At 42.2% G+C, this 26,171-nt stretch overlaps 1 protein-coding gene across 7 annotated transcripts in view; it reads left to right on the top strand.

Annotated features, from left to right (window-relative positions):
* VEZT (vezatin, adherens junctions transmembrane protein) overlaps positions 1-26,171 on the top strand; it is a 105,952-nt gene that overhangs the window by 10,948 nt on the left and 68,833 nt on the right. For 3 of the 7 annotated variants that reach the window (XM_033953299.1, XM_033953298.1, XM_033953303.1), the window contains exons 2-4: positions 7,443-7,577; positions 18,187-18,270; positions 24,639-24,919. In XM_033953299.1, coding sequence (XP_033809190.1) covers positions 7,443-7,577; positions 18,187-18,270; positions 24,639-24,919 — 500 coding nt within the window. The remainder of the gene's footprint in view (positions 1-7,442; positions 7,578-18,186; positions 18,271-24,638; positions 24,920-26,171) is intronic. The other 4 variants (XM_033953302.1, XM_033953301.1, XM_033953305.1 and 1 more) reach the window with 2 other exon arrangements.

Below are 26,171 nucleotides of genomic sequence, written 5' to 3'. Positions count from 1 at the left end.
TCAGTACCAAAGATGGATTTAGTGCAAAAAGTGAAGAAACCTCAAATGCATAAGAAGGCCTTGGAAACAGAGTTAAGAGCACAGAGGGAACAAGGTGATCAGAAAAATAAAATCATCAGATAACAAAGGCAGGAAAAATGTTTTTATTTTCAATTTAGTGATTGAAATATGTCAATTTTGAGTCTGTTGTTTTTTGGGGGGTTTTTTAGTTCAATAAGATTTTTATTGAATTTTACAAAAATCAAAACATAACAAACCTCATGGTGCAATCCAACAAATACAGAAGCATAATATACATCATATACAATAGCACCATAACATAAGCAATACAATACGGAAATAATGAAAGAAATAAAATAAGAATAATACAAAGTAAGAAACAAAATCACAGTAGAACCTAGTCAGTAAAAGTGTACCGCATTTTGGACTGTTCAGGAAGAAATGCGTTTCTTTCTATTTCTCTTGTGGAGGGGTGTGTACAGAGTCTGGCATATTAGGGTTTCGTTTGTGTATAGTAGTACTTTTAGTTTGTGGGTTTGTATTTGAAAAGGTTTTTTTTTATTGTTTCTGTTTTCTGCATTTGTGACTGAGCCCATGTGTTCTGGTGGGGATAGAAGTCCAGAATCTTTGGTTGGCATCATGGCCCCAAGTAGGAAGATATTTATTGGCTCTCCTTCAGCTTTTTTAGACTCAAAACGGCCCCAACTGAAAAATCTAATTTAATCTTTGGTCTTGTAAACTGGGTCATTTCCCGGAGGGACTCGAACCAGTTAACAAAAGTTTAATCAAAAAACATATGGGATAAGTAGTTGGATCAAGCCCAACCAAAGTAAAGAAACAATGGTCCAACTGTCTGCAGTGAAGAACAATCCAGAGCAAACAAAACAAAAAACTGCAGACTTTGTACACGATGCAGGCAGACTTTATTTATAACAAATAAAACATTAGATTAAAAACCTTTTACCAGGCAAGGGACCCAACACGGTCCGTGTTTCGTATAATCTTCATCAGGGGTCCAATAAGTGACGTGCTGAGGAAATCTAAAACGCTGGTGACACGCTGGAAGTGCTGCCGAAGTAAAAAGTTGGATAGCATAATCTCTCTATTAAACTCTATTATTTATCATCCAGAAATTTGTTATACAAATATGTCTTCAAGGTTTTTCTAAAAGCAAATCAAAGAAAACAAAGATCTAATTTCTGAAGGGAGATCATTCCAGATTTTCACCGTCATGAATGCCAAAGAGTGAGAAAGTTTACCTAAAGCTTGAATCCGTTTACTAGAAGGGAATATTAATTTATACTTATATATCTCAAGAAGAAGATGGTCGTTGAGAGTTGAAAGAAAGGGAGAAAAGATCCCATAGAGATATTTAAATACAACATTAGCACACTTAAACTGAATCCTCCAGTAAACCGGGAGCCAATGCAGCGTCTCCAACAGAGTAACATGATCAAATTTATTCTTACAAAAAAATCAGTTTGGCAGCCATATTTTGAATCAATTGCAATCTCTTTAAATTACCCTTACTCAAACTGATGTAAAGAGAGTTTGCATAGTCCAGATAAGCCAATATGATAGCCTGGACCAATACAGCAAAGTATTGTTGATGAACGAAACCGCAAACCCTCCTTAACATCCGGAGATTGTATGAAGACCATTGCTCTAGGGTCATGTTTTGTCTCCATTCCGTTCTGTCCTTATTGCCTCTTCTGTTGAAGGTGTGCAGAGTGAGTGGTTTCTAATATTGCATCCTCCAGCCATCGGCACTGAATTTGACAAATCAGGAACCTCAGGCTTTTGTGGCCTGCCCTGCTTTATTCCCTGTGCAGTGCTATAGACCCCAGTTCATCTCTGGCTATTCCTTCATGTCTTTGCTCTGAAAAATCCTCTGTACTTATCCCCTCATTTTAGAAACATTTGCAGTCAGCACAGTTTGCACGAGGGAAAATTGTTCTGTTGTCCCAAATTACAAAGGCCGACAAGGGAAAGAAGGCAAAAGCTTTGTTATTTTTCTTTTCCTTTGAGTCACTCTGTAAGCGCCCTAATTTTGCATCAGGTTACAACTAATAAAGCACTAGCTTTCTATACTGAAATCTAGCTGTCTAGCCAGATGTAGAAATGAAGACTGACAAGCACATCTGTATTCACAACATCTGACAAAAAAAAAATAAATCCATACACTCCTGTGGACCTAAAAAATAATTGTGGCGTATTTACCCGAAAATAAAACCTAACCCGAAAATAAGCCCTAGCATGATTTTTCAAGATGCTTGTAATATAAGCCCTACCCCAAAAATTAAACTCCAGTTAAGATTGACCCTGAAAGTCCGTGGCAGGAGGAGTGCCCAATTCCTCCTTCTACAATGGTGAATCCTCCCAACACAGTCCAAGGTAGGAGGGATGCCCACTCCTCCTGCCACTGGCCCCATCATCCCCCAAACCCCACCAAACACTCCCCGACATTCCCCGACTACTTCTGACACCTCAACATCCCCGACACCCCTAAGATCCCCCTGGCACTTCCCAACTCCACCCCAAATGCCCCCATAACTTTATCTGATGGCTGGCAAAAGGGATTCCCACTCCCTCCTGCTGGCAGGCTTTTCCCTTGGTGCATTCTGGGATGTACCGGAGAAGGGGGCCTAAGTCCCTGATTAGCCCCTCCCACACAAACCTCATATCTCCTTCCCTGAGCTTGGGGTCGCGTCTTTAGGGTCTCTGCGCGTATGCGGTCATTGAAGCATCATCACGGCAACGTCCACGCATGCGCAGAGAGGCCTTCCAGACATAGCCCCAAGCTTGGAGCCTTCCAAAACCCAGACAAACTGATAGATTTTGGGAAATCCCTCCAGGCACCCGGACATTCCTCTAAAAAGAAGACGTCTGGGTTTTCTCAGACATCTGGTAATCCTTTGCATGAGAAATATTTGCATAGAATAGAAGAAATGCATACTAATCCATCTCATACATATTCATTGTAGATATCCTGGCTAGCCAGGTGGTCTTTGAGGACTGGGTTGAAAACCATTGGTTTAATAATCTAATATAATAAAGCCCTAAGCGCGCATGCGCACTCCCACCTGCGGGCTCCCGTTTTCCGTGCGCTGTAGGGCACCGCAGGTAGGAGTGCACATGCGTGAGAATCCCCCGAGGCGGCTGAAGGCCCCCGTGGCTGTCGGCGGCTGCAGGCCACGGCGGAAGATGGCTGAAGCCTGGCTGGAGGAGGACGAGGAGGATCTGCGAGAGCTCCACAGAGGCAGGAGGTGAGGTGAGAGAGACAGAGACAGATGGATGAGAAGGACAGAGGGGCTACTAGAGGGACCAGGAGAGATGGTAGGGGATAGGGAGAGATAGACTTCAGGGAGTGTGGAGGGGGCAGGAGTGAGAGATGGTCTTGAGGAAGGACAGAGGGAGACAGAAAAGGGAAAGATGGCAAAAGAGGTGAAACAGGGTCAGAGAGAGATGGTAGAGGGTGTGAAAGGGGGAAAGGGAGAGATGGAAATGGTAGGACCACTGCTGCTTTGGGGCACTGAGGGAGGAAAGGTTGGTATGTCAGGACTGCTGCTGCCGCCCCGGGTAAGTAAAGACCCTGTCAGGAGGGCCAAAAGGGTACAAAGGAAATGGTGAAAGGTGAGGTGGTGGGACTGGGATCAGTGGGAGGCAGGGTCCGGGCATGATAGAGGCGGGGCATGGGTGGAGGCAGGGTCAGGGTATAGGTGGGGCTATAACGAATGTAACAGGCTAAAACACTAGTAATAATAATAATAACTTCATTTTTATATACCGCTATACCACAAACAGTTCAAAGCGGTTTACAGAGGAAGAGACTGTATACAAACAGTGATATAACAGAAAGCTTTTCGAAGTTACATTAGTGTATCAAGATACATTAGTATGTTAAGATTTAGACCACTTCCAGATAAATTTGACCAAAGTACATCAAGGCAGGAGTGGGGGGTCAGAGAAATTTGTCAAAGAGATAAGTTTGGTGCTCATTTATTTTACATTTTCCTTACAAATGCTTAATTCTTTTTTAATCTAACAGATACCTTTTCTGTGATCCGAAACAGTGCCTTGAAAATAAACCTCAAATACAGATCCCAAGTGTGGATAGGAGGGAAATGAGTATGGAAATTTAGGGCCTCTTCTATTAAACTGCGCTAGCAGTCTTCCAGCCCGGGGAGCCACGCTGAATGGCCTGCGCCACAAACTGCCAGAGCAGTTTAATGGAAGAGGGGGTTAATTTTCTAAATGGAAGATAATAGAAATAAATGTCTAGATATCCTATATCTTTTTTGATTTTATGTTCCCTTTAGTAACCCCCTCTTCTACGAAACCAAGCCAGCGGTTTTTAGCACAGAGCCGCGCCGAATGGCCCACGCTGCTCCCAACGCCCACTGAGTTCCTATGAGCGTCGGGAGCAGCACAGGCCGTTCAGCGCAGTTCCCCGTGCTAGAAACTCTTAGCACAGTTTCATAGAAGAGGGGGTAAGTAATGCCTCTTTTCCTTTCGATCTCCTCCTTACATTGTGGACTTACAGGAAACTCAATGGTTTAGTCAATGGTCTCAAACTCAAACCCTTTGCAGGGCCACATTTTGGATTTGTAGGTACTTGGAGGGCCTCAGAAAAAATAGTTAATGTCTTATTAAAGAAATGACAATTTTGCATGAGGTAAAACTCTTTATAGTTCATAAATCTTTCCTTTTGGCTAAGTCTTAATAATAATATTGTAATTTATAGCTAAAGAGACATATGATCAAGAAACTGTTTTAATTTACTTTTGTGATTATGATAAACATACGAAGGGCCTCAAAATAGTACCTGGCATGTGGCTCCCGGGCCGCGAGTTTGAGACCTCTGGTTTAGTGTGTAGCAAGTGGTATGTTTAAAAAAAAACATCAAAACAAACAAGACTAGCGTGAATATAAATCTCTCAGAAGTATTACTTGTATTAGTTTAATAACAAAATATTTGTTTGGGCTCTTTAAAAATATAGATATCACCCCTGACATGTACACTTAAAAATCCTCTGAAAGATCTGAGAGGTATTGCCCTACTGTAGCAAAAAAAAAAAAACAACCCTTCAAAAATGTGTGAAATAAGGACCAGCAGGCAAATTGCTTATTATGGTTTTTGGTTTGTTTATTTAAATCCACCTATTACAACACACCCATAATAGTACTTGAGTATTGTAGACTACTGCAACAGCCTCTACCTACCATGCCCAAACTACATGATAAAACAACTACAGACCGTTCAGAACACAGCCCTCAGACTCATCTACTCCCTCGGCAAATATGACCACATCACCAATGCATACCTAGACTCACACTGGCTACCGATAAAAGCAAGATCCCAATTCAAATTCTACTGTCTACTATATAAAGTAACCCATGGAACTTCACCCAGCTACCTAAACAACCGACTATACCGTAACCTCTCACCCAGAATAAGGAGAACTCAGAGCCTATTCATCTACCCCCCTCTCAATGGTACCCGACGCAAGAAACTATACAACAACCTTTTAGCGACACAGGCAGCGAAAATTGACCCTACCATCTCCAATCTACTGATCAAAACAACAGACATTAAAGTATTCTGAAAAGAAATCAAAACTCATCTTTTCAAAAAACACTTCCCATCATTCTAACCTCACTATAGCACTAGAATATACTCTCATGAATACCACCACCATAGCAATACCAAGTCAATTCATCAAACCTTTTCCCCACTACATAGTCAGAAACCTATACAAGAAATCACCGTCTGTAACCAGAAAACTGCTTCCTTCAACATTGTATAACTCACTACTGTATCCCGAATGTATTATTATTCATCACAGTAACCTATTATATACTTACTCTTTGTTTTGTAATTCTCTTGGAAATGTCCAGACTATCAATTGTAACCTGCTATATACATGCTTCTTTGTATTGTAACGCTCCTGGAAATATCCAGACTACTAATTTGTAATCCGCTTAGAACCGCAAGGCACAAGCGGAATAGAAATCACTAATGTAATGTAATGTAATAAACATTTCAGACATCTTACAAAAAAAATAAAAAAATATATATCATATTCAACATAAAATCAAAATAAAATACCAGCCTGACAAAAATAGCAGCACCAGTCACCTCTCCTATACCAAAAATCAATTTCCCTGTCCCAGAACCGAAACTTTCCTTTAGCTGCCTTTCCTTTGGGGCCTAATTCAGATAGTGATGTCGCCAATCAGCTCACTATGGCGCCACCTAAAAGGGAGAACGGAACAGACAGACCTGATTCTTCCCTATGTTTGAAAAATGTATTTATTTAGTCAGTTTTCTGTACCGTTCTCCCAAGGGAGCTCAGAAGGGTTTACATGAATTTATTCAGGTACTCGAGCGTTTTTCCCTGTCTGTCCCGGTGGGCTCACAATCTCTCTAATGGACCTGGGCCATGGGGGAATTAAGTTCTCAATACTATGGGCTCCTTTTACAAAGGTGCGCTAGCGTTTTTAGCACACCCACCGGATTAGCGCGCGCTAGCCGATAAACTACCGCCTGCTCAAGAGGAGGCGGTAGCGGCTAGCGCGTGCGGCATTTTAGCGCTAAAACCGCTAAGTGTGCCTTTGTAAAAGGAGCCCTATAACAAGCCTGCCATGCAGACAGCTAAAAACAGATATTAGCATTTTGCCCAGGGTACCAGTTTTTAAAGTATTTCAGAAACCAGCAGTGTGCATGAAGCATTTTCTCTGTGTCCGGATATATCTGCACCTACAATGCTCAGCCCCCTCCCCCCTCCCCATTAGTACACACAACCCAACACACACACACTCAATCTCCATTGGGATTATAGGCGGTATATCAATACATAAAAAAAAAAAAGAAATAGGTTGTTTTAGTGCCTCTGGAAGTTCATTTGCTGCTCCAAAGGGTATTGTGCAAAAAACAAAAGGAATTGACCCCAAAATATCCACAAATAAGAAAATCCAGAGAAAACCAAAAAAAAACTCTGTGGAGTGACGATGTTCCTAAATGGACTTTATTTGAAAGTGTCAAAGTTCCAAAGATACACTGAAATCATCCACATAAAATAATTCCATCCACATAAAATAATTCCATCCACATAAAAGTAAATCATCCACATAAGAGCCTTAAAGGACCTAGTCCGCTAGGGATACAGGACCCAACACGGTCCGCGTTTCGACAAAAAGTCTTCTTCAGGGGTCCCTGGGGGTCCTATAAAGGTGTGTACGTGGGAAACAATTATGTGATGAGCCGGAAGTGAAACACTGCTTGCATTTGCATGGTATTGTCCCATTTGTGATTCTATGATGTTGATCTTCTTAATGTTTGCTCCTATGCAGGCAGCCCTGTCCGCGCTGAAGAAGTGTGTTCTCATTTATTGCCCTTGTTTATTTTGTGTTCTTCTTTGGTTTTTTGGTTCTTATTCCAGAATTCTCCACTTTACCAGTACTTGCAGGATTTGGGACATACAGACTTTGAAATATGTCCAGCTGTGTCGCAGGAGGCCGAACAGTGTGCAGAGGAGGAGCAGCTGCAAGAACAGGATGTCCACGCAGTGCCAAAAGTGAGCATGTCATGAATGTGGACAGCACCACTCTAGAAAACAAAATGTAGTATAAGTGAGCCAAGTAGAGGACAATCAAACCATTGTGACATCACTGATGTGGTTGGATCTTAGGCATTGGTGGAATGAGGCATTGTGATGTCACAATACCAGCTCTGGTTATTAGAGGCTGAAACTTTTCACATTATTTATTTATTCAATTTTCTATACTGTTCTCCCAAGTAGAGAATGACATGGGGACAAATTTTTCCCCGTCCCCGCGGGAACTTATTTTCCCATCCCATCCCCGCGAGTTCTTTTCCTATCCCTGACCCATTCCTGCAAGCTCCATCCTCATCTACCCAAGCCTCAAACACTTGAAAATCATAAGCGTTCCAGGCTTGTGCGGTTAAGGCAGAGCTTACAGGAATGGGACAGAGACAAAACTCACAAGGATGGGATGGGGAAATTGAGTTCCTGCGGGGACGGGGACAAATTTGTCCCCTGTCCTTCTCTAGTACACACATGCGTACACATTTGCGTGCTAATGCTCACGTTCAGCTGCCAACAGAGCTTAGAAAATGAACAGTAAAAGTGCAAAAAAGCAGGAGTCCGCACATTCCTTTTTTTCACAGGTGTAAGAATAAAAAGAAATTGGCCTAGATGTTATACATTATACCCCCCTCTCCTTTATAAAGCTGCATTAGACATTTTTATTGCCGGCCGCAGCAGTATTAGCTCAGACGCTCATAGGAATTCTATCAGTGTCACTAATAACCACCGCAGCCGGTTAGTTAAATTACCAAGAAAAATCTGTGGCATGGAACTCAAATAACGTAAGGCATTAAAGCAAATGATATAACTCTGTCTCTGCATGCAGTTAAATATATCCTGGTAAAATGGAAACAGCCTGAGGCTTGAAACCCAGATATCTGAAATTGCTTTTGGTTTCAGCTCACAATACACGCTCTTTAAGATCCACCAATCAAAAACTCTTAACAGTTCCATCATTGGAACTCGTCGCCCCGACATTTTTTCTGTAATAGCCCCACCATTATGGAACAGTTTGCCCCAGTATCTTAGAGTAGAAAATGATCTGAAACAGTTTAAAAGCAGCTTAAAGAGTTTCCTTTTTAAAGATGTGTTTAATCTATAAGCTTAATTAAGGATTATTATCAAATTTTTCCTTTTTTATCTTTTTATTTCCCATTATCTCCCCTACCTGTTGTTTTTACCATTTATGTTTTCTTTTATATATACGATTGTAGTTCTACCCTTTCTTTCCCCATGTATCTGTTAGTTTGTATGACTTTATTTATTATTTTGTATGATAATATGTCAAATTTATGTATCCTTTTATAATTAATCTGATGTATCTATTTTTTATCTGTAAATCGCTTAGCAAATTAAATTAAGCGATTCAATAAGTCAAAAATAAACTTGAAACTTGTAAACATTTTATTAATTCACCGATGACGATTCACCGATCACTAATTCACCGATGTAAACATTTTATTATTCGCCGATGACGCCAAACTAAGTAATGTAGTGGGCAAATGCACAATAGATGATGTTTCAATGCCCGACAACATGATGCACGACCTACTCCTACTGGAGCGCTGGTCTAGGTCCTGGCAACTCAGCTTCAATGCCAAAAAATGCAAAGTTATGCACCTGGGCAGCCAAAATCCATGTAAGACTTACACCCTAAATGGCGAGATCCTAACAAGAACTGAAGCAGAACGTGACCTAGGAGTGATCGTCAGTGAGGACATGAAGGCTGCCAATCAAGTGGAGCAAGCTTCATCCAAAGCAAGACAAGTCATAGGTTGCATACGCAGGGGTTTCGTCAGCCGAAAGCCGGAAGTCATTATGCCATTGTATAGATCCATGGTGAGGCCCCATCTGGAATACTGTGTGCAATTCTGGAGGCCGCATTATCGCAAGGATGTGCTGAGACTGGAGTCGGTTCAGAGAATGGCCACCCGGATGGTCTCAGGACTCAAGGATCTCCCATACGAGGAACGGCTAAACAAATTGCAGCTATACTCACTCGAGGAGCGCAGAGAGAGGGGGGACATGATCGAGACGTTCAAGTATCTCTCGGGCCGCATAGAGATGGAGGAAGATATCTTCCTTTTCAAGGGTCCCACAACAACAAGAGGGCATCCGTGGAAAATTAGGGGAGGGAAACTACGAGCTGACACCAGGAAATTCTTTTTCACAGAAAGGGTGGTTGATCGCTGGAATAGTCTTCCACTGCATGTGATCGAGGCCAGCAGCGTGCCTGATTTTAAGGCCAAATGGGATCGTCACATGGGATCTATTCACAGGGCGAAGGTAGGGGAGGGATCTATTCACAGGGCGAAGGTAGGGGAGGGACATTAAGGTGGGCAGACTGGATGGGCCTTGGCCCTTATCTGCCGTCTATTTCTATGTTTCTATGTTTCTATGAAAATAACGAATGAAATTTGTAACAGAGCTTTTTGAGGTAATCTTTATAAATGTTTTTCTGGATTTATATATACATACATACATACATGCATGTTAAGTTTGTGGGTTGGTGTTCCCGGGGATGTAGTTTGGGCAAAGCGAAAACATGTACTATAGTCGTGTTTGAATAGTGCAAACATATTTTATGAAATAACTTTAGAGCAAGTGGAATTGTGTGCATCAGCATTTTTGCATTATCAAGACTGGTTCTTCTTATTATACAAAGTAGATGTCTTTCTGGATTTCTTACATAAGTGTTTAATAAAATTAGCTTCTTAACGCGCTGTCCTTAGACAACAGATTCACAGTGAATGGAACCAGTCAGGTCGGAGCAATGTGTTGACGAGGATGACAGAGCTGGGCTGAATGTTTTGTGCATGCAGTGGACCTATTGAATGAGGCACCAACCAGAGGTTTTGCTAAGCTTAAAACCTTTAATTATGTCAATTAACGTGACTGTGTAGGAAGGATCAAAATAAGTAGAGCATATGGCAAACGTTCTTAATTTAATTGTTGTAAAAGTCTAATGCTGGTTGAATCATGAGGCACTTCAATAAAACACTTGCACGAGGGGATCTGCCAGCAGGTTATGCACCTGAAGAATTCATTAAGACAAACACTTGTCATGCCTTGTCCTAAGTATCTCCTTACCTTGGGTGCTGAACTTAGGACCAAAATACTGAAAAGTCTGCTTCACAGACTTAGACCAGTGTCTCTCAAACTGTGTGCCTCAAAGAGGTTCTGGGTGTGCCACGAGAGATTCCAGAATTTGACTCTGTTTTTAAAATTCCCTTCATAAGTATACACTAGAATAGATGACATGTAAGTTGAGTACTTAAGAGTCTGTCAGTGTTATGAACGTCTTTGTGCGTAAGAATACAACCCCCAGACAAGCATCGTTCTTTGACGTGATTGGTCCTTGAAAACTAATGTCAAGTAATTTTAGTTTTATTTTTTTATGCAGTAGTTATCCTAACATGAGCAACAAAACAATCGAGGAGGAGTGAGTGGCGCAATGGTTGGCGCTACGGCCTCAGCACCCTGTGGTTGTGGGTTCAAACCCCGCGCTGCTCCTTGTGACCCTGGGCACGTTAGATAGATTGTGAACCTACCGAGACAGAAAGGGAAAATGCTTGAGTACCTGATTGTAAAAACCGCTTAGATAACCTTGATAAAAACCTAATAATAAACCTGAAATAATAAGGCTTTGTTACCGTTTGGATCTTCTTAACTTTGTGAACTTGGATTTTCAGCTCCGACAAAAATTAAATCAGAACAAGAGAACAGATGGTGGATGATGAAATGTGTGTTTGCTTGTCGACTATCTATCCACGTATTGAGTTAATTTGCACTCAAAAACAAGCACATCCATCACATTGATTAGCAATTCTAGCTACTTTAGTTTCACCGTTGTTACAATTACCCATACATAGCTTAAAGAACATTTAAATAAAGTTTAATTTTTGGTTGGTTTTGCAATTTTAAAATTTCAGTTATAAAGTGCTGCGAAAAACATTTGCTCCGTTTAATGTGCCAGAGCTAAAAAAGTTTGAGACACTGGACTAAACCAAGGGAGAAGGTGCGTGAAGATCTTGGAGATCTAGATTCATACAAGGAACAGTTTGTCTTCCTTAGTGCAGTGTTATTTGTTAGTCTATGCTTGTAAAATTATGTGTTAGCTCAGTGAGTCTTTTGTCATTTTAAATAACAAATACCAGTGCAAAAAGCTGTCAGAAGTAATCTGACCTGACATGCATGTTGGTACAGGCTGCTGGCTCACCTTATTGATTCATTTCTCCCACGTGCAAGCAGGAAGTCTAGACATCCTTTCTGGATGCATGAATACTTTCAAGTGTTACCAGACACCACTCGTTTCCAGCCTAAACTTGTAGAGCTATTTTTGTTGTTAACTCATATGCTTTTCTTTCACTTAGTCAAAAATTTGTTTATTAATTTTACAATAAGGTATCACAGATCAATCCACTTAAACATCCTTACAAAATATATTGGCATTTGAACAAAAATTCCCTTAAGGATCCCTCCTCCCCCAACTAGCTCAAGGAATTACATTAAACTGAGACACCTGGACTCTTAGGGTGTCTCAGCCTAGAAGGGAATCCAGTATCCTACCCCTTCAACCCCAACCACCCTCCCTCTGCCAGGGGCCACACTCCTTAGTCATAAGGCTATTCCAATCCATGAGCATCCCCTAGTCATAGACCCAACTGTAACCCACTCTCACCATATAAATTCTAAACAACAATGGTCACTATAATATCACCAGTAATAAGGAGAATAATAAGCAGTGAGCCCAATAAATCCCTCCCCCCCTTACCCCCCTCCCAAACCTGTCATCTAGAGTCAGTAGGTATGAACAGGGAAACCCCCATCCCCATTCTCCACCCAGGCGTCTCAATCGCTATGAAGTTACCCAACCCCTACGGAAAGATGAAGATGCTTTTCTTTCACTTATGTAACTATGGGTCTTCTTTTGAGGCCAAGGTGGAGGATAAAATTTACCAGCTTAACAAGCCTTTGACTAAGGTACAGCACTGCTCTGCTCTTCAACGGGAGAGAGAAGTAAGTCCATTATGCTCAAAGATAAGCTAAATGTCTATCTGTAATCTAGGAAGGCTGTCCCATCGTAATGACATTAGACATCTGCATAGCCCCTTCAGGATCCCCAGTATTGCAGAGGCAGAAGACAGTGATCTTTTTTTCAGAGAAACCAACAAAACCTAGTTTTTCCCCCCCCCCCTCCATTTTCCCCACAAATCAGTCAGCGTAGACTTATTTCCTTTTGCCATGACAGGGCAGTGATTTGGTGTGTCCTGTTTATTCACACATATCATGAATCTTATCCATACAGCAAAATGTGATTTAATCAGTTTTATTTTAATTATTTTTACTACTCAAACAAGTGTTAACTCTTTTTTAAATAAAATTTTTGTTTTCAGATCTTAACACCACTAATGGTGTGTGTCTCAACCAACATTTTAAGTTATAGATGCAAAAAGCACAAAAACTTCACTTATCTTGTGGTTAGTGTCACACTCTGTATTGCCAGAACTGCATAATCTGTGTGCTTAAAGTTTCTACTGATGGAATCCTGCCCTAGATCCAAGATGGCCGCAACTAACTAACTGCTGCTCAGACGCCTGTAACTTTGCTCCTACCTCGATAAGAAATGCCGAAAAGGAGGGGAAAAAGCGCTGGTGCTGCCTCCTGACGCTCAATACCCCCGTCGGCTACAATTGATGATTTTATACGGCGACTGCAACGGGAACAAGGATCGCCAGGGACACTACCGCTGGGAACGCCGCTGGAGAGTATCGCTGCGGCGAATTCCCTAGGGCCCGACATCTCTCTGAGCCCTGACGAATGGACGCCACCCCACCAGCCACAGCCACAGGCAGCCAGCTCACCGCGAGAGTTGAGTGCATCCGGACAGGAAGTTCTCTCTTCTCGAGAGGCAAGCATGTCGGAGGGCTCGCTGAATGGGACATCTCAGCCTGTAACCGGGACACCAAGTGCTGGAGGAGGACAAGGCTTCATTGAGGTAAATCAGCTTCAAGAACAGACTCTAACCACACAAGTACAATTATTTTCAGTGGTTAAACCCCCACAAGTCACATTAGAAGCTCTTTGGGATTTGGTGGTTAATTTGGGGAACAATTTAAATCCTCAAATAAAAAACTTGGATACAGAAATAAAAGTTCAGAAAGAAGAAATTAACTCTTTAAAACAAGATGTATCTTTATTAAAGCAGGGAACCAATAAAGAATTAATAACTGTCAAACAAAATCAAGATCAATTGGTTAAAGATAATACAATCATGAGGAGGAAATTGGAAGCTTTGGAGAACAATACTCGGGCTAATAACCTGCGGATTGTAAATTTTCCTAGGATTTTATCAGTTTCCCCTCGAGATATGATAAAACGATATTTTATGGAGATTCTTAAGATATCTGAAAATTCTCTACCTCCCCTTACAAGGGCTTATTATCTTCCTGTTAAAGCCCAAACTCTTCAAAAAGAAAAAGTCGAAGAACCTCAGGAACACCCATTGGATATTTCCGCTATATTAGAACAATCGGACAGAGAAGTGGCTACGCCAGCCACTTTCCTGTTAACTGTGGCTTTGGCTCCAGATAAGGACTGGATCCTGAATCTTTACTTCAAGAATAGATCCAAGGATTTCCTGGGTTTCCATATTCAAATTTTTCCAGATGTCTCAAGAGAGACTCAAAAAAGAAGAAGAGAATTTCTGAATTTGAAATCTGGAGTGACCCAAATTGGGGGGGTTTTCTTTTTAAGATACCCATGTAAATGTGTCGTTAGATATGGTTCATTGAAATATGTATTTGTAGATCCATCTCATTTGATAAGATTTATCTCAATGAAACGCCTTGAGAATGAAGTAACAACAGCTCCTATTGGAAATTAGTTCTCTGTATTAGTAGTAGTTAAAGTGCCTCTTTATATTTGTTTGCATTTAATTAAGATACTCTTTAAATCTTGGATCTAATTTAATTTAGAGGACTTGTGTGTGATCAAGGGAAGCTGACTTTTTTCTTCTTTTCCTATTATAATTTGAGTGAATTACTTTTCAGAATTGAAAATTAATTTAAACAGAGGTGTCTTGATCGTACTTTTCTGTACAAGATGTTTATGCTTGAAAATTTTTTATAAAGTTGTATAAATAAATAAATAAATAAAGTTTCTACTGATGGTAACATTAACTTTCCAACGGGACCCTTTTCTCCAAAATTTATTGGCTTCCGTAGGGTAACAAAGTCGGGCTGCACTTCCAGCATTCAGGCAACATAATGGAAAAAAAAAAGAGTTAACACTTGTTTGAGAAGTAAAAATAATTAAAATAAGACTGATTAAATCACACAGTCGTTTAAATGTGCAGGTTTTTGATCGATGAAAGATACCCTTTACCACTGAATAACCAAAGAAGAATCTATAATAATAAAATGCTAGCCGCACATGCGCACTCTCACCGCATGTTCCCTGAGATCTGATCTGTCGCGCTAGGCGAGAGTGCGCATGCGTGTTATACGTCACCAGCCAATGATCGCCTCCACAAGCCCGCTCCCAGCCAGCCGACGATCGCTTCCACAAGCCGGGACTGGGGCACAAAGAGCATCTCCTGCCCCCCCCCGGGACGAACCGAAAAACGGAGCCGAAAGGAGTCCAGCAACTTTCCGAACCGGCTCTTGCGATGACCCCACCACCCGGGACCCGAGTCCTTTGCCACCCCACCCTTCCCTTCCCGCGGACCCGACTATGAACCTGGCGATTCCAGCGTCTGCAGCAGTCTTCACACGCTGCTTCGGGCCCTTCTACTGCCCTGATTTGCTCTGCCGCATCTCTGATGATGTCATCAGGGACGTGCCAGAGTAAATCAGGGCAGTAGAAGGACCCGAAGCAGCGTGTGAAGACTGCTGCACATGCTGGAATCACTAGGTTCATAGTCGGGACCACGGGAAGGGAAAGGGGGGTAGAGGAAACGCTAATGCTGCTGCACAGGGAAGTGGTGTGGGAGGAAGGAAATGGAGGGGGAGGGAATGCTGCTTTGGACAGACAGAGGGAGGAAGGGAGACAGAAAGAAAAGAAGAAAGACACAGGGGCAGGGAGATACACAGAAAGACAGACAGACAAAGGGGGCCAGGGACAGAGACAGACAGAAAGAAAGACAGCGGGAGGAAGAGAAAGACAGAAATAAAGACAGACAGACATATATTCTAGCACCCGTTAATGTAACAGGCTAAAATACTAGTAGCAATATAATCCTTGGGGTGGCCCTCTGAGATCTTTTCCTTCACGTAGGCATTTGAATCATTAAGTTAACCTTGTGAGGATCTGTCCTCTGATGGAACCCAAATGAAATTGCTCACAGAGAACCGAGCATGTGCGACCCTTCCTACCACAGTGGTCTCTTTAGCTTGAGTTATAATTATTTTGCTCAACCAAATGGATGTGAAACAAAGTTCTCTTGGGGTTTTTTTTTTTGTTTTCAGTGCTGTTTTTTAATCATGTTAACCTTTGTTCTTCATTCAAAAAATATGACGCGGAATGAATCTCTTATGAGGAAAGGCTTAAGAGGTTAGGTTTGGAGAAGATAGCTGAGCAGGGCTATGATAGTCTACAGAATCCTAAGTGGTGTAGAATGGGTAAATGTGAATCAATTGTCTGGTCTTTAAAATAAAAGTACAAAGTTTAGGGGACACTCAATAAGTTACATAGTAAGACTTTTAAAACAGGAGAAAATATTTTTCACTCGACAAATAGTTAAGATCTTTAACTTGTTGCTGGAGAATGTGGTAAAAGGGGTTAGCATATGTGAGCTTAAAAAAAGATCTGGACAACTTCCTGGAGGAAATGTCCCTGAACTGCTATTAAGATAGACCTGGGGAAAGCTACTACTTACCTGTTTGGGATTCTGCCATGTACTTGTGTCCTGGATTAGCCAAATGTTGGAAGCAGGATACTTATCTAGATGGACCACCTGTGTTACCCAGTATGAGAGTTCTTATTCTTAAGTCAGGATTTCATCTGTGCCCAAAATTGATCGCATGAAAATTCAGAACTTTATCGTTCACAACAAATGCCTCTTGTGCCCCACTCTTGAACATGCAAAAATAGAAAAAAGGCAAACAATCTCAACCTAATTAGAAAGTTGAGTGACTAAAAAGAATGTATCAACAGTAATAGCAAAGTCACTCTATATATCTTAACACCAAAGATGTTAATGATGCTTCTTTTACTGTAATTGAAACTTATGCTCAGAGACATGAAGGCGAAAATACCGCCTCACCACCCAATCATTGCATTGTTCAATACAGTGTCAAGATGATGATGTTGATCACTATTGGATTTCTAAAGGCCAAGCTGGCTACAACTTTATCATCTTATATATGTAGCTTAAAGAAATAAAACTTAGCTTCAGAATTGACCGGTTCAGACGTGCCACGTTTCGGTCCTGCTTCAGGGAACCGATATAACTCTACTGCACCCCTCAACATTGGGTAATGAAGCCTCTGAAATAAAAGTTTTAAAAATTCAAATTACTTTATTTAAACATAAGTTAAAACCATGAATATTACTAACCTATGCCACCATCCTAGCTTCAAAAGAAAAGTGACCCACCATGTAGTTTCAGAAAGTCGCATCCTGACCGCAAAGGTTTTACTCCCTCTGAAATCCAACGGCTAGAAAAACGCCGCCAGACTAATCTGTTTTTAAAAAGTAGCGTACCAATGCACATGATCACGTGAAAGCGTCATGTGCGTCACGACGTTCAGACTAGAGAGCTGCACGGGAACGGGGACGACGGGAATCCCGCGGGACCTGCGGGTTCTCCCTTCGGGTCACGGGGATCCCGTGGGGACGCCCCCTAGGGGACGGAGGGGATTCCTCACGGGGACGGGTGGGATTCCTCACGGGGACGGGTGGGACTTTGGTGGGGACGGGTGGGATTTCTGTCCCCGCGCAACTCTCTAGTTCAGACTGGGAAATCCCGATAACACACTCAAATAGAAGTGTTTGCTGGCACAAGCAGCATCTTCCATGTCAGAAAGGAATTGAAGCTGGTGTGAGCAGCAAGTGGAAGATGCTGCTCGCACCAGCAACCATTTCAAGAGGTACATTGGGAGGGGGATAGAGAGGACGAGAGGTGACAGCGCCTGAGGCAGTCGGCCCCCCTTTTCCTTACTACACCACTGCTGTTCTTCCTTCTTACTGTCTGAGCTGAGTTTTGGAACCTTCCGAAGATTTGTGGAGATCCATTGCACACAGAAAGAGCCATATATACTCCAAGTTTATTAATTTCTTGATATACCATCCAACAAAATATATCTGGATGGTTTACAATCAATAAAATAGTTTTAAAAGCAGATGTTAAAAAAAAAAGCATCACAAAATTTAGTGAGGGTTGAGGGGGGTTTACATGACTTAAAAACAGACTCACTAAGAGCTTTACACTGAATTTGAGCTGTGGGCAAACGGTCTCATCTCTCTGCCATCAGATCACATTGCCTACATTTTTGTCTGCAATCCTGCTGTTACATGTGAGTAACTTGGATTTTCTCCTCTCTTCTAATTTTTGATTTTATTTCATTACTTTTAGCAAGGAATTTTCTCAAAACTGGCTAATACCCTGAAAAGTCCTTTTTTACCTTGTGGGCAGAAAGATGACCAGATTCACCGATTGGTAAGTATCTGAATTTGTTTGTCTCCCTCCTATGCTGCACAGCAGGCCCATCGAGAGGGGGAGGGGGGAAAATGAGAGGCAAGATTCCCCAAGCCCTCCTGCTGACAACTTTACTTTGAACCTGGGCATAAGGGGAAGGGGGAACACCTTGGGGCCCCCTCCTCAAACTGCAGTACCCTGAATAGATGGCAAGGTTGCCCAAGCCCCACCAGCAGAAGAGCTCCTTGGCCTGGACCTTCCCTGATGTGAGGAGATTGTTCGCATGCTTTCCACCTTGCATGAACTGGGATGAACTGGGGAATTTTCAAGTTGCAGAGCTCTTCAGCTGGTGGGGCTTGGGTATCCCTAACAAGAGAGTTGACCCTAGTTCCTCCACAAAAGGGAATCCAACCAAAACAAAAGACTTTGTGGAGAGTTGATGTTCAAGATGAAGGCTTTATTAAAACAACTTGGTAATCTACATGAAAATAAATGTCTAGGACACTGGGAACATTGGACCCAACATGGTGTAAACATGAAGTACAGTACTCCCCCGATATTCACGGGGGTTCTGTTCCAGGAGCCCCCACGAATGCTGAAAAACCACATCATATATAATATTTAATTGTGCTTAAATGACTGGTGATAAATGTAAGAAGGAGCATGATGCTGGTGGAAACATAAAATACACCTATTTTTGAAGTGCAGGAAAACAAGGTGAAGGGAAATCTTGAGACAAAATGCGTGTATATAAAATAGGTGTACAGTGTTCCCCCGGTCATTCGTGGTCGGCGATTTGCGGTCCCAGTCATTCGCGGTATTTTCCGACCGTAAATGACCGGGCAGTTGAGGGCAGCCGAAGATGCAGGAGACAGCAACCGGAAAATAAATGTCTAGGACACTGGGAACATTGGACCCAACATGGTGTAAACGTGAAGTACAGTACTCCCCCGATATTCACGGGGGTTCTGTTCCAGGAGCCCCCACGAATGCTGAAAAACCACATCATATATAATATTTAATTGTGCTTAAATGACTGGTGATAAATGTAAGATGGAGCATGATGCTGGTGGAAACATAAAATACACCTATTTTTGAAGTGCAGGAAAACAAGGTGAAGGGAAATCTTGAGACAAAATGCGTGTATATAAAATAGGTGTACAGTGTTCCCCCGGTCATTCGTGGTCGGCGATTTGCGGTCCCAGTCATTCGCGGTATTTTCCGACCACGAATGACCGGGGGAACACTGTACACCTATTTTATATACACGCATTTTGTCTCAAGATTTCCCTTCACCTTGTTTTCCTGCACTTCAAAAATAGGTGTATTTTATGTTTCCACCAGCATCATGTTCCTTCTTACATTTATCACCAGTCATTTAAGCACAATTAAATATTATATATGATGTCACCAGCCACTCTTAACACATTTGTGTCACTCAGACCTAATTTTATTTCACTCTTATACACTGATATTAGACCTTCACACATATCACATCATATACATTTATCACATATTTTGATTTATAGGACCCCTGAGGAAGACAGTAGTGTCAAAACAAGGACCATGACGGGTCTAATGTTCCCAGTGTATTGGGTCCTAGACATTTTCATGTGGATTACCAAATTGTTTTAATAAAGCCTTCATCTTGAACATCAACTCTCCACAAAGTCTTTTGTTTTACTTGGGTATCCCTGCCAGTAAATGTAAAATTTTTAACAGGGAAGGAGAAAGAGCAGAGAGGTATGGATGCCCCCTCCCCTCTAATAAAATGACTGCTGGCTATGCTTCTGCTTTTAACTGTGACTGACGGAGCTGCCAGGGGGTGGCAACTAAGATTGCTTGCCCCGGACTTGGCTTTATCTCTCGGCCGCCTTGCTGCTCAGTAAGACCAGGCATTGGTACTTTCCAATAATTGAATAGAGTTCAGTTAAGTTTTTCTCGCCAAGTCCCTGTTTAACATCTAGACCAGTATCTCGCAAACTTTGCCAAGCCGCAGCACACTAAATGTAGTGGCTGCAGCTCGAGGCACCCAAAAAGTGCACGGACGTCGACGCGATGATGTCACGTATATGTGCGAAGGCCCTACAGACGGGCCCAGAGCCACCAGTTAGGAGGTGGGGTGCCAGAAGGGAAGATGTGCAGAGAGAAGAAGAGGTGCTGGCACCGGCTAGCGCTTACAGGACATGCCTCTCACAGCGAGAGACACATCCTAAAGGCAATCAGCTGGCGCCTTTCCTCCTCCCTGGTACTGCTGCCCGATTCAGGAAAAAAAATTTTGATTTGATTCAGCCTATTGAATCGATTTTTCGATTCGATTTGATTTTCCTGCCCAATTGGGTGTTTTGTTTTTTTGTTGTTTTATTTTCAAACATCCTGGTGGATTTATTTTATAGCCTCTTCACCCACCCCACCCTCTTTGCCTTCTCCTACCCACCCTGGCACTGTGGTGTAAATAAAATAAACAAAAAAGATTTTTCCTCTCTCTGTTAAATTCGCGTTCGCGGTCTAATACCAGCTCTGGCAAGGATACACATTTCAAATCTGACACATTGCAATCACAAAAACAGAAAATAAAATTTATTTTTTCTACCTTTTTTGGTGTGGTCATTATTCAAATCATGTTGGACTCAGGCTCTGTGACAAGTGCCTTCTGATAACTCGCATGCCAGGGTCTCCTGCCCATTTGTCGTTATCTTCTTTCTCCATCCATCTTCCATCTCTTTCCTCCCCTTCCGTTTCCCTTCCCTCCCCCGGAGGTCTGGCATCTTTCCTCTTTTTTGTCTCCATCCCCTCATCTCCCTCCTTCCCCACTACCCCAGGGTTCACCAGCTCTCCCTTACTCTTCCCAACTACCCTCCTATCCAGTATCTCTATTCCCCCACCACCACAACAGCATCCCTTGTGTCCCAACTTTTCTCCCTTTCTATTCCTTCCCTCCCTAAATCCTATTGTCCACCATCTCTCTCCCTCTTGTCTGTTTTAGGGACCCATTATTACTTCTCCCTCCCCCCCAGTCCGGCATATGCTCATCTCTTTGGACCCTCCCTCCGTGTACTTCTACTCCAGGACCCGCCCTCCTGAAGGCCTACATGTTCCCCCCTTCTTTGTAGTGTCCTCCGGCTACTCCCCCCCCCCAGCCTCCTGGTCTCACTTTCAGCTAAATAGGGCAGCCTGCAGAGGATCGCCTGTGCTGTAGCGATGCTAGCAGGATGCCGTCGGCCTCCATAGCACATTCCCTCTGCCCCGTCCCACTCCTTCTCAAAAAGTACAAAGACTAGAGTCATGCCATGCTGTTACTAAGTTCCACTTTCAAACAAAATGTTCCAACCACTTCAAAATCTTCTGTCAATTAAGATCTCTTCCACCTAGAGTTATATGTCTTTAAAGAACTAAATATCTTCTGTCATAGACCTCAGAAACACCCTCCTCCGTCCCACACAGGTGAGTATTCCTGACGGGGAGTTGATTGGTGTACCCTCCTCACCGGTCCAGACACTATTATTCACTTTAATTCTCTTAACTTTTAAGATGTTATCAACCCCATATTATTTATAGTGTTGTACTTATCTAATGTGTGGTTCAGCGGTTGGACCCGACATGTTTCGCTTCTGCTTCGTCAGGGATCCACACTAAATAAAAGACATATCACATCAATTAAAATCGTGCAAAGCTATAACTAAACTCCATGGTGATATCAAACTTATTGCCTTATTTGCTTACCATTGCCGCTAATTTCCACCCCGCAAATAAGTTGATATGCAAGATGGCGGCAGCGTCTTCTACTTCACTATTTATAGCTCTTGCATCATGAGGCCAACCCCCTTACATACCCTTACGTTTAACCTACCCACAAGGGATTTAATTGTTGACACAAGAACAATTACCAGCTGTATGCCGGCAGAGTCAAAAAACCGTAGACCATTCTATCTCTGCGTTGAGACCCATCGGCTCCACTGTATTGAGCCGATGGATCCAATGTTGCTCTTTCACGTTTAATGCTGCTTCGATGTTACTTCCACCCGCCCTTCATGTATACTATCAATCACTAGTGAAGTAGAAGACGCCGCCACCATCTTGCATATTAACTGATTTGCAGGATGGAAGTTAGCGGCAATGGTAAGCAAATAAGGCAATAAGTTTGATATCACCATGGAGTTTAGTTATAGTTTTGTACGATTTTAATTGATGTGATATGTCTTTTATTTAGTGTGGATCCCTGACGAAGCGGAAGCGAAACATGTCGGGTCCAACCGCTGAACCACACATTAGATAAGTACAACACTATAAATAATATGGGGTTGATAACATCTTAAAAGTTAAGAGAATTAAAGTGAATAATAGTGTCTGGACCGGTGAGGAGGGTACACCAATCAACTCCTCGTCAGGAATACTCACCTGTGTGGGACGGAGGAGGGTGTTTCTGAGGTCTATGACAGAAGATATTTAGTTCTTTAAAGACATATAACTCTAGGTGGAAGAGATCTTAATTGACAGAAGATTTTGAAGTGGTTGGAACATTTTGTTTGAAAGTGGTGTGATTTGAGTTCCAAGACACAAGCATTTGCCTCTATTTATTGTTTGATACAGTTACTAAGTAGCATGTTTAAAATAAACTGAAGAAAATATATATTTTTATTCAACATATGGGCAAAGGAGTTAATGTAACTTAAGTTTTTTAAAAAAGCTTTGTACAGATTCCTGAAGACAAAGACCATAAACAGTTATTAAGGGAGACAAGCAAACTCCACAGCTGACTCATAGAGTTCAGCAGCCATAAAATCTATGGGAAAATACAAAAGAAATACACTAAAACCTTGGACTGCAAGTAACTTGGTTTGCAAGTGTTTTGCAAGACAAGCAAAACATTTGATTAAATTTTAACTTGATATACAAGCAAGGTCTTGCAATACAAGTACATACAATATACACACATCACAACTGAGCCGATGGTTCTTCTCTCTCTGACTGCAAGAGTTTAGTGACTGTTCTAAGCAAGCAAAGTCTTGCAATACGAGTACATACAGTATACACGTGTCACATAATAATTGAGCTGATGATTCTCTGACGCTGCGGGAGTGTAGTGGCTGTTCTAAACGAGCAAAGTCTTGCAATACGAGTACATACAGTATACAAGCGTCACATCATAACTGAGCTGATGATTCTCTGACGTTGCGGGAGTGTAGTGACTGTTCTAAACAAGCAAAGTCTTGCAATATGAGTACATACAGTATACAAGCATCACATCATAACTGAGCTGATGATTCTCTGACGTTGCGGGGGTGTAGTGACTGTTCTAAACGAGCAAAGTCTTGCGATACGAATACATACAGTATACACGCGTCACATCATCACAGCTGAGCCAATGGCTCTTCTCTCTCTGACGCTGTTGGAGTGTAGTGGCTGTTCTAAACGAGCAAAGTCTTGCAATACGAGTACATATAGTATTTTGTATTAAAGTTTTGGGGTTGTGGAACGAATCGTCTGAGTTTCCATTATTTCCAATGGGGAAATTCGCTTTGATATACGAGTGTTTTAGCTTACAAGCATAGTTTTGGAACAAATTATTCTCGCAACCCAAGGTTTTACTGTACTTGTAGATTTTACAGCCTCTTTGAATGTAAATCGACTTGAACCTTTTTGATATAATGCAATTAATAAATTGTGTACTAGATTAGATCTTTGCATTTAATTGCTGTCATTTTGGCCTTTCTCCATAACCTTTGGAAACCTCTAAGCATTGAACCCTTCAGGAAGAATTTTGTCTTGATTAAATGTAATTAATTATTTTACTGTTGTTGTACAGTATGTTGCAAGGGGCACTTTTTGTTTTGTTTTGTAGGTGTATTTGTGTTTATCCATGAATGAGGGTTTTTTCCTGGTGAAGGGGCCATCAGGTTTTATACATAGATGGACTTCTTATTGTAATCCGTCTGAATGTTTTCAGTAATGCCTGGACCTCCTTTTCCTTTTAATATTACTGCTTGTTGACAAGCTGCATAGCATTTCCAGATGTATCCATCCTTTAGCAGATGATATGGAGGAACGCTAGCCCTTTTTTTTTTCCCCCTAAATTTTTGGCGATGCTGTTCCCTAGGTGACTGCAGCAGGCTTTCAGTGCATTTTTTTGTTCTTTTTTTCAGCATTCCATACCAATTGACTTCTTTAAGCACATGTAAAATAAAAAAGACTTAAGTCTCATTTCTAACATGTTACCAGTGACTTGTGATGTTTTTTAAATTCAACCTAATTTTCAGGGAGAGGGAGGAGATTTGTTTTAAAAAAGGAAAATTAGAATGAAAACATTTTCATCTTTAAAAATTGCATTTGTACATTCCTTACACTGATCATCTGTTTCTTGCTTCCCTTTTTCCCCTCCCCGCTGTAAGGATGTTGGGTTTCGGCTGGACTGTCTCTCTACCATCCTGCAACAGGATGCTCTCCTACAAGAGGATGTGGAGCTGATTGAGCTGCTCAACCCCAGTATCCTGTCAGCTGGGCAGGCCCAGCAACCGGAAAGTGGACACCTTCCAACCCTGCGCTCCCTAGCAACCCCTAATATTTGGTACTGTCCAGAGAGTGCCTGTTCTATTGCTGTTTACACAGATGGTCACCGCGCTCTCTCGTCGAGACATTGTGGAAAGATTTCTATAGTCGCCTGCACTCACAGGTCCCCGCACAGTTCTTTCTGAATGTCTGGCTGGCACGTGGGTGCAGTGCGTCAGAGGCTAGCACGTTTGGGGACCCATGCTTTCATTTTTCATCTCATCCAGTAAGCAGCAGTAACAAGGAGAGGAAGAAGGAGGATAAGTGTTAAATTAAGAAAGCTATTGGGTGTTCCCGCCCCCCCCAAATAAATGGGATAGGTGAATGTACAGACTTATTGAGATAGCGTCAGCACCTATTTCCACTGGTAACAAAGAAAGTGGTGAAATATAATTAAAGTGAGTGCATTTCTCACACTTCAGAAACCAATTTAGTTTTAAACATAAAGGTTAGCCCAACTGAAACCAGGATCTACAGTTTCCACTGAAACAAAATCTGTGACCGAAATTGGCCACTTGGTTTTGATAGAAGCCAAAACCAAAACTGACCCCACCCCCCAAACAGCCCAGACTCCCTTCCCACCCCCGACCAAAATAAGCCTTATCCTGAACTTACTCCCCCGGCAGCAGGCCTCTACTAGGCCTATCATATTGTTAGTGGCTAGAGGGGCAGGAGCGAGCCCCACTCTCTCCTGCCCACACTTGCTCCTGCATCAAAATGACTTCCAGCAGTAGTCTTGTATTTTAAGATTGGAACCAGCACAGGCAAGAGCAAATGGGAACCACGCCTGCCCCCACTTGCCACTTGTGACATGGTAGGCTCAGGAGCAAGCTACTAACAAAGGGAGGGTCTGGAGGAGGGAGATATTTTTGGTTGGGGAAAAGGAGGAAGGGAGTGGGGGCTATGCAGCAGAGTTTCGATTCCATCCCAAATGTGCAGGTATTTTCAGTCGAAACAGAAACAAGACTGAACATAGATTTTGGGTAGGTTTTGGTGCTAAAGTTGAAGCTGAAACCAAAATTTGGTTGGCCTCTTATACAAGTTTAGTTTTCATTCAGGCACTGTCACTTAAGTGTCTTTTTTTTCCCCCTAGTGTCCCCAAATTACCAGGTGTTTGTTACCACACACAGATAGCCCGGAAGGGGGGGGGGGCTTAATTTGTCCTTGTGAATGATCCTTAGTTTGATTCCAAGATCAGGTCTTCTGTAGCCCAGGTTGGCTGTGTTTCTGCAGAGGCAGCGTTTTCAGCCCTTGAGGGCAGAGATCATGGCCATTACTGAAGGATTCTCCTAAGTATCCTTGGTACATTATAATGTGCACTTCAGAGTAGATCATGAATTATTATTAACTCTACTAAGAGTTGCTCAGCACGAGTT

This window comes from Geotrypetes seraphini, chromosome 7 (assembly GCF_902459505.1).
Source record: "Geotrypetes seraphini chromosome 7, aGeoSer1.1, whole genome shotgun sequence".
NCBI lineage: Eukaryota > Metazoa > Chordata > Amphibia > Gymnophiona > Dermophiidae > Geotrypetes > Geotrypetes seraphini.
This window is presented reverse-complemented; position numbering and strand designations above follow the sequence as displayed.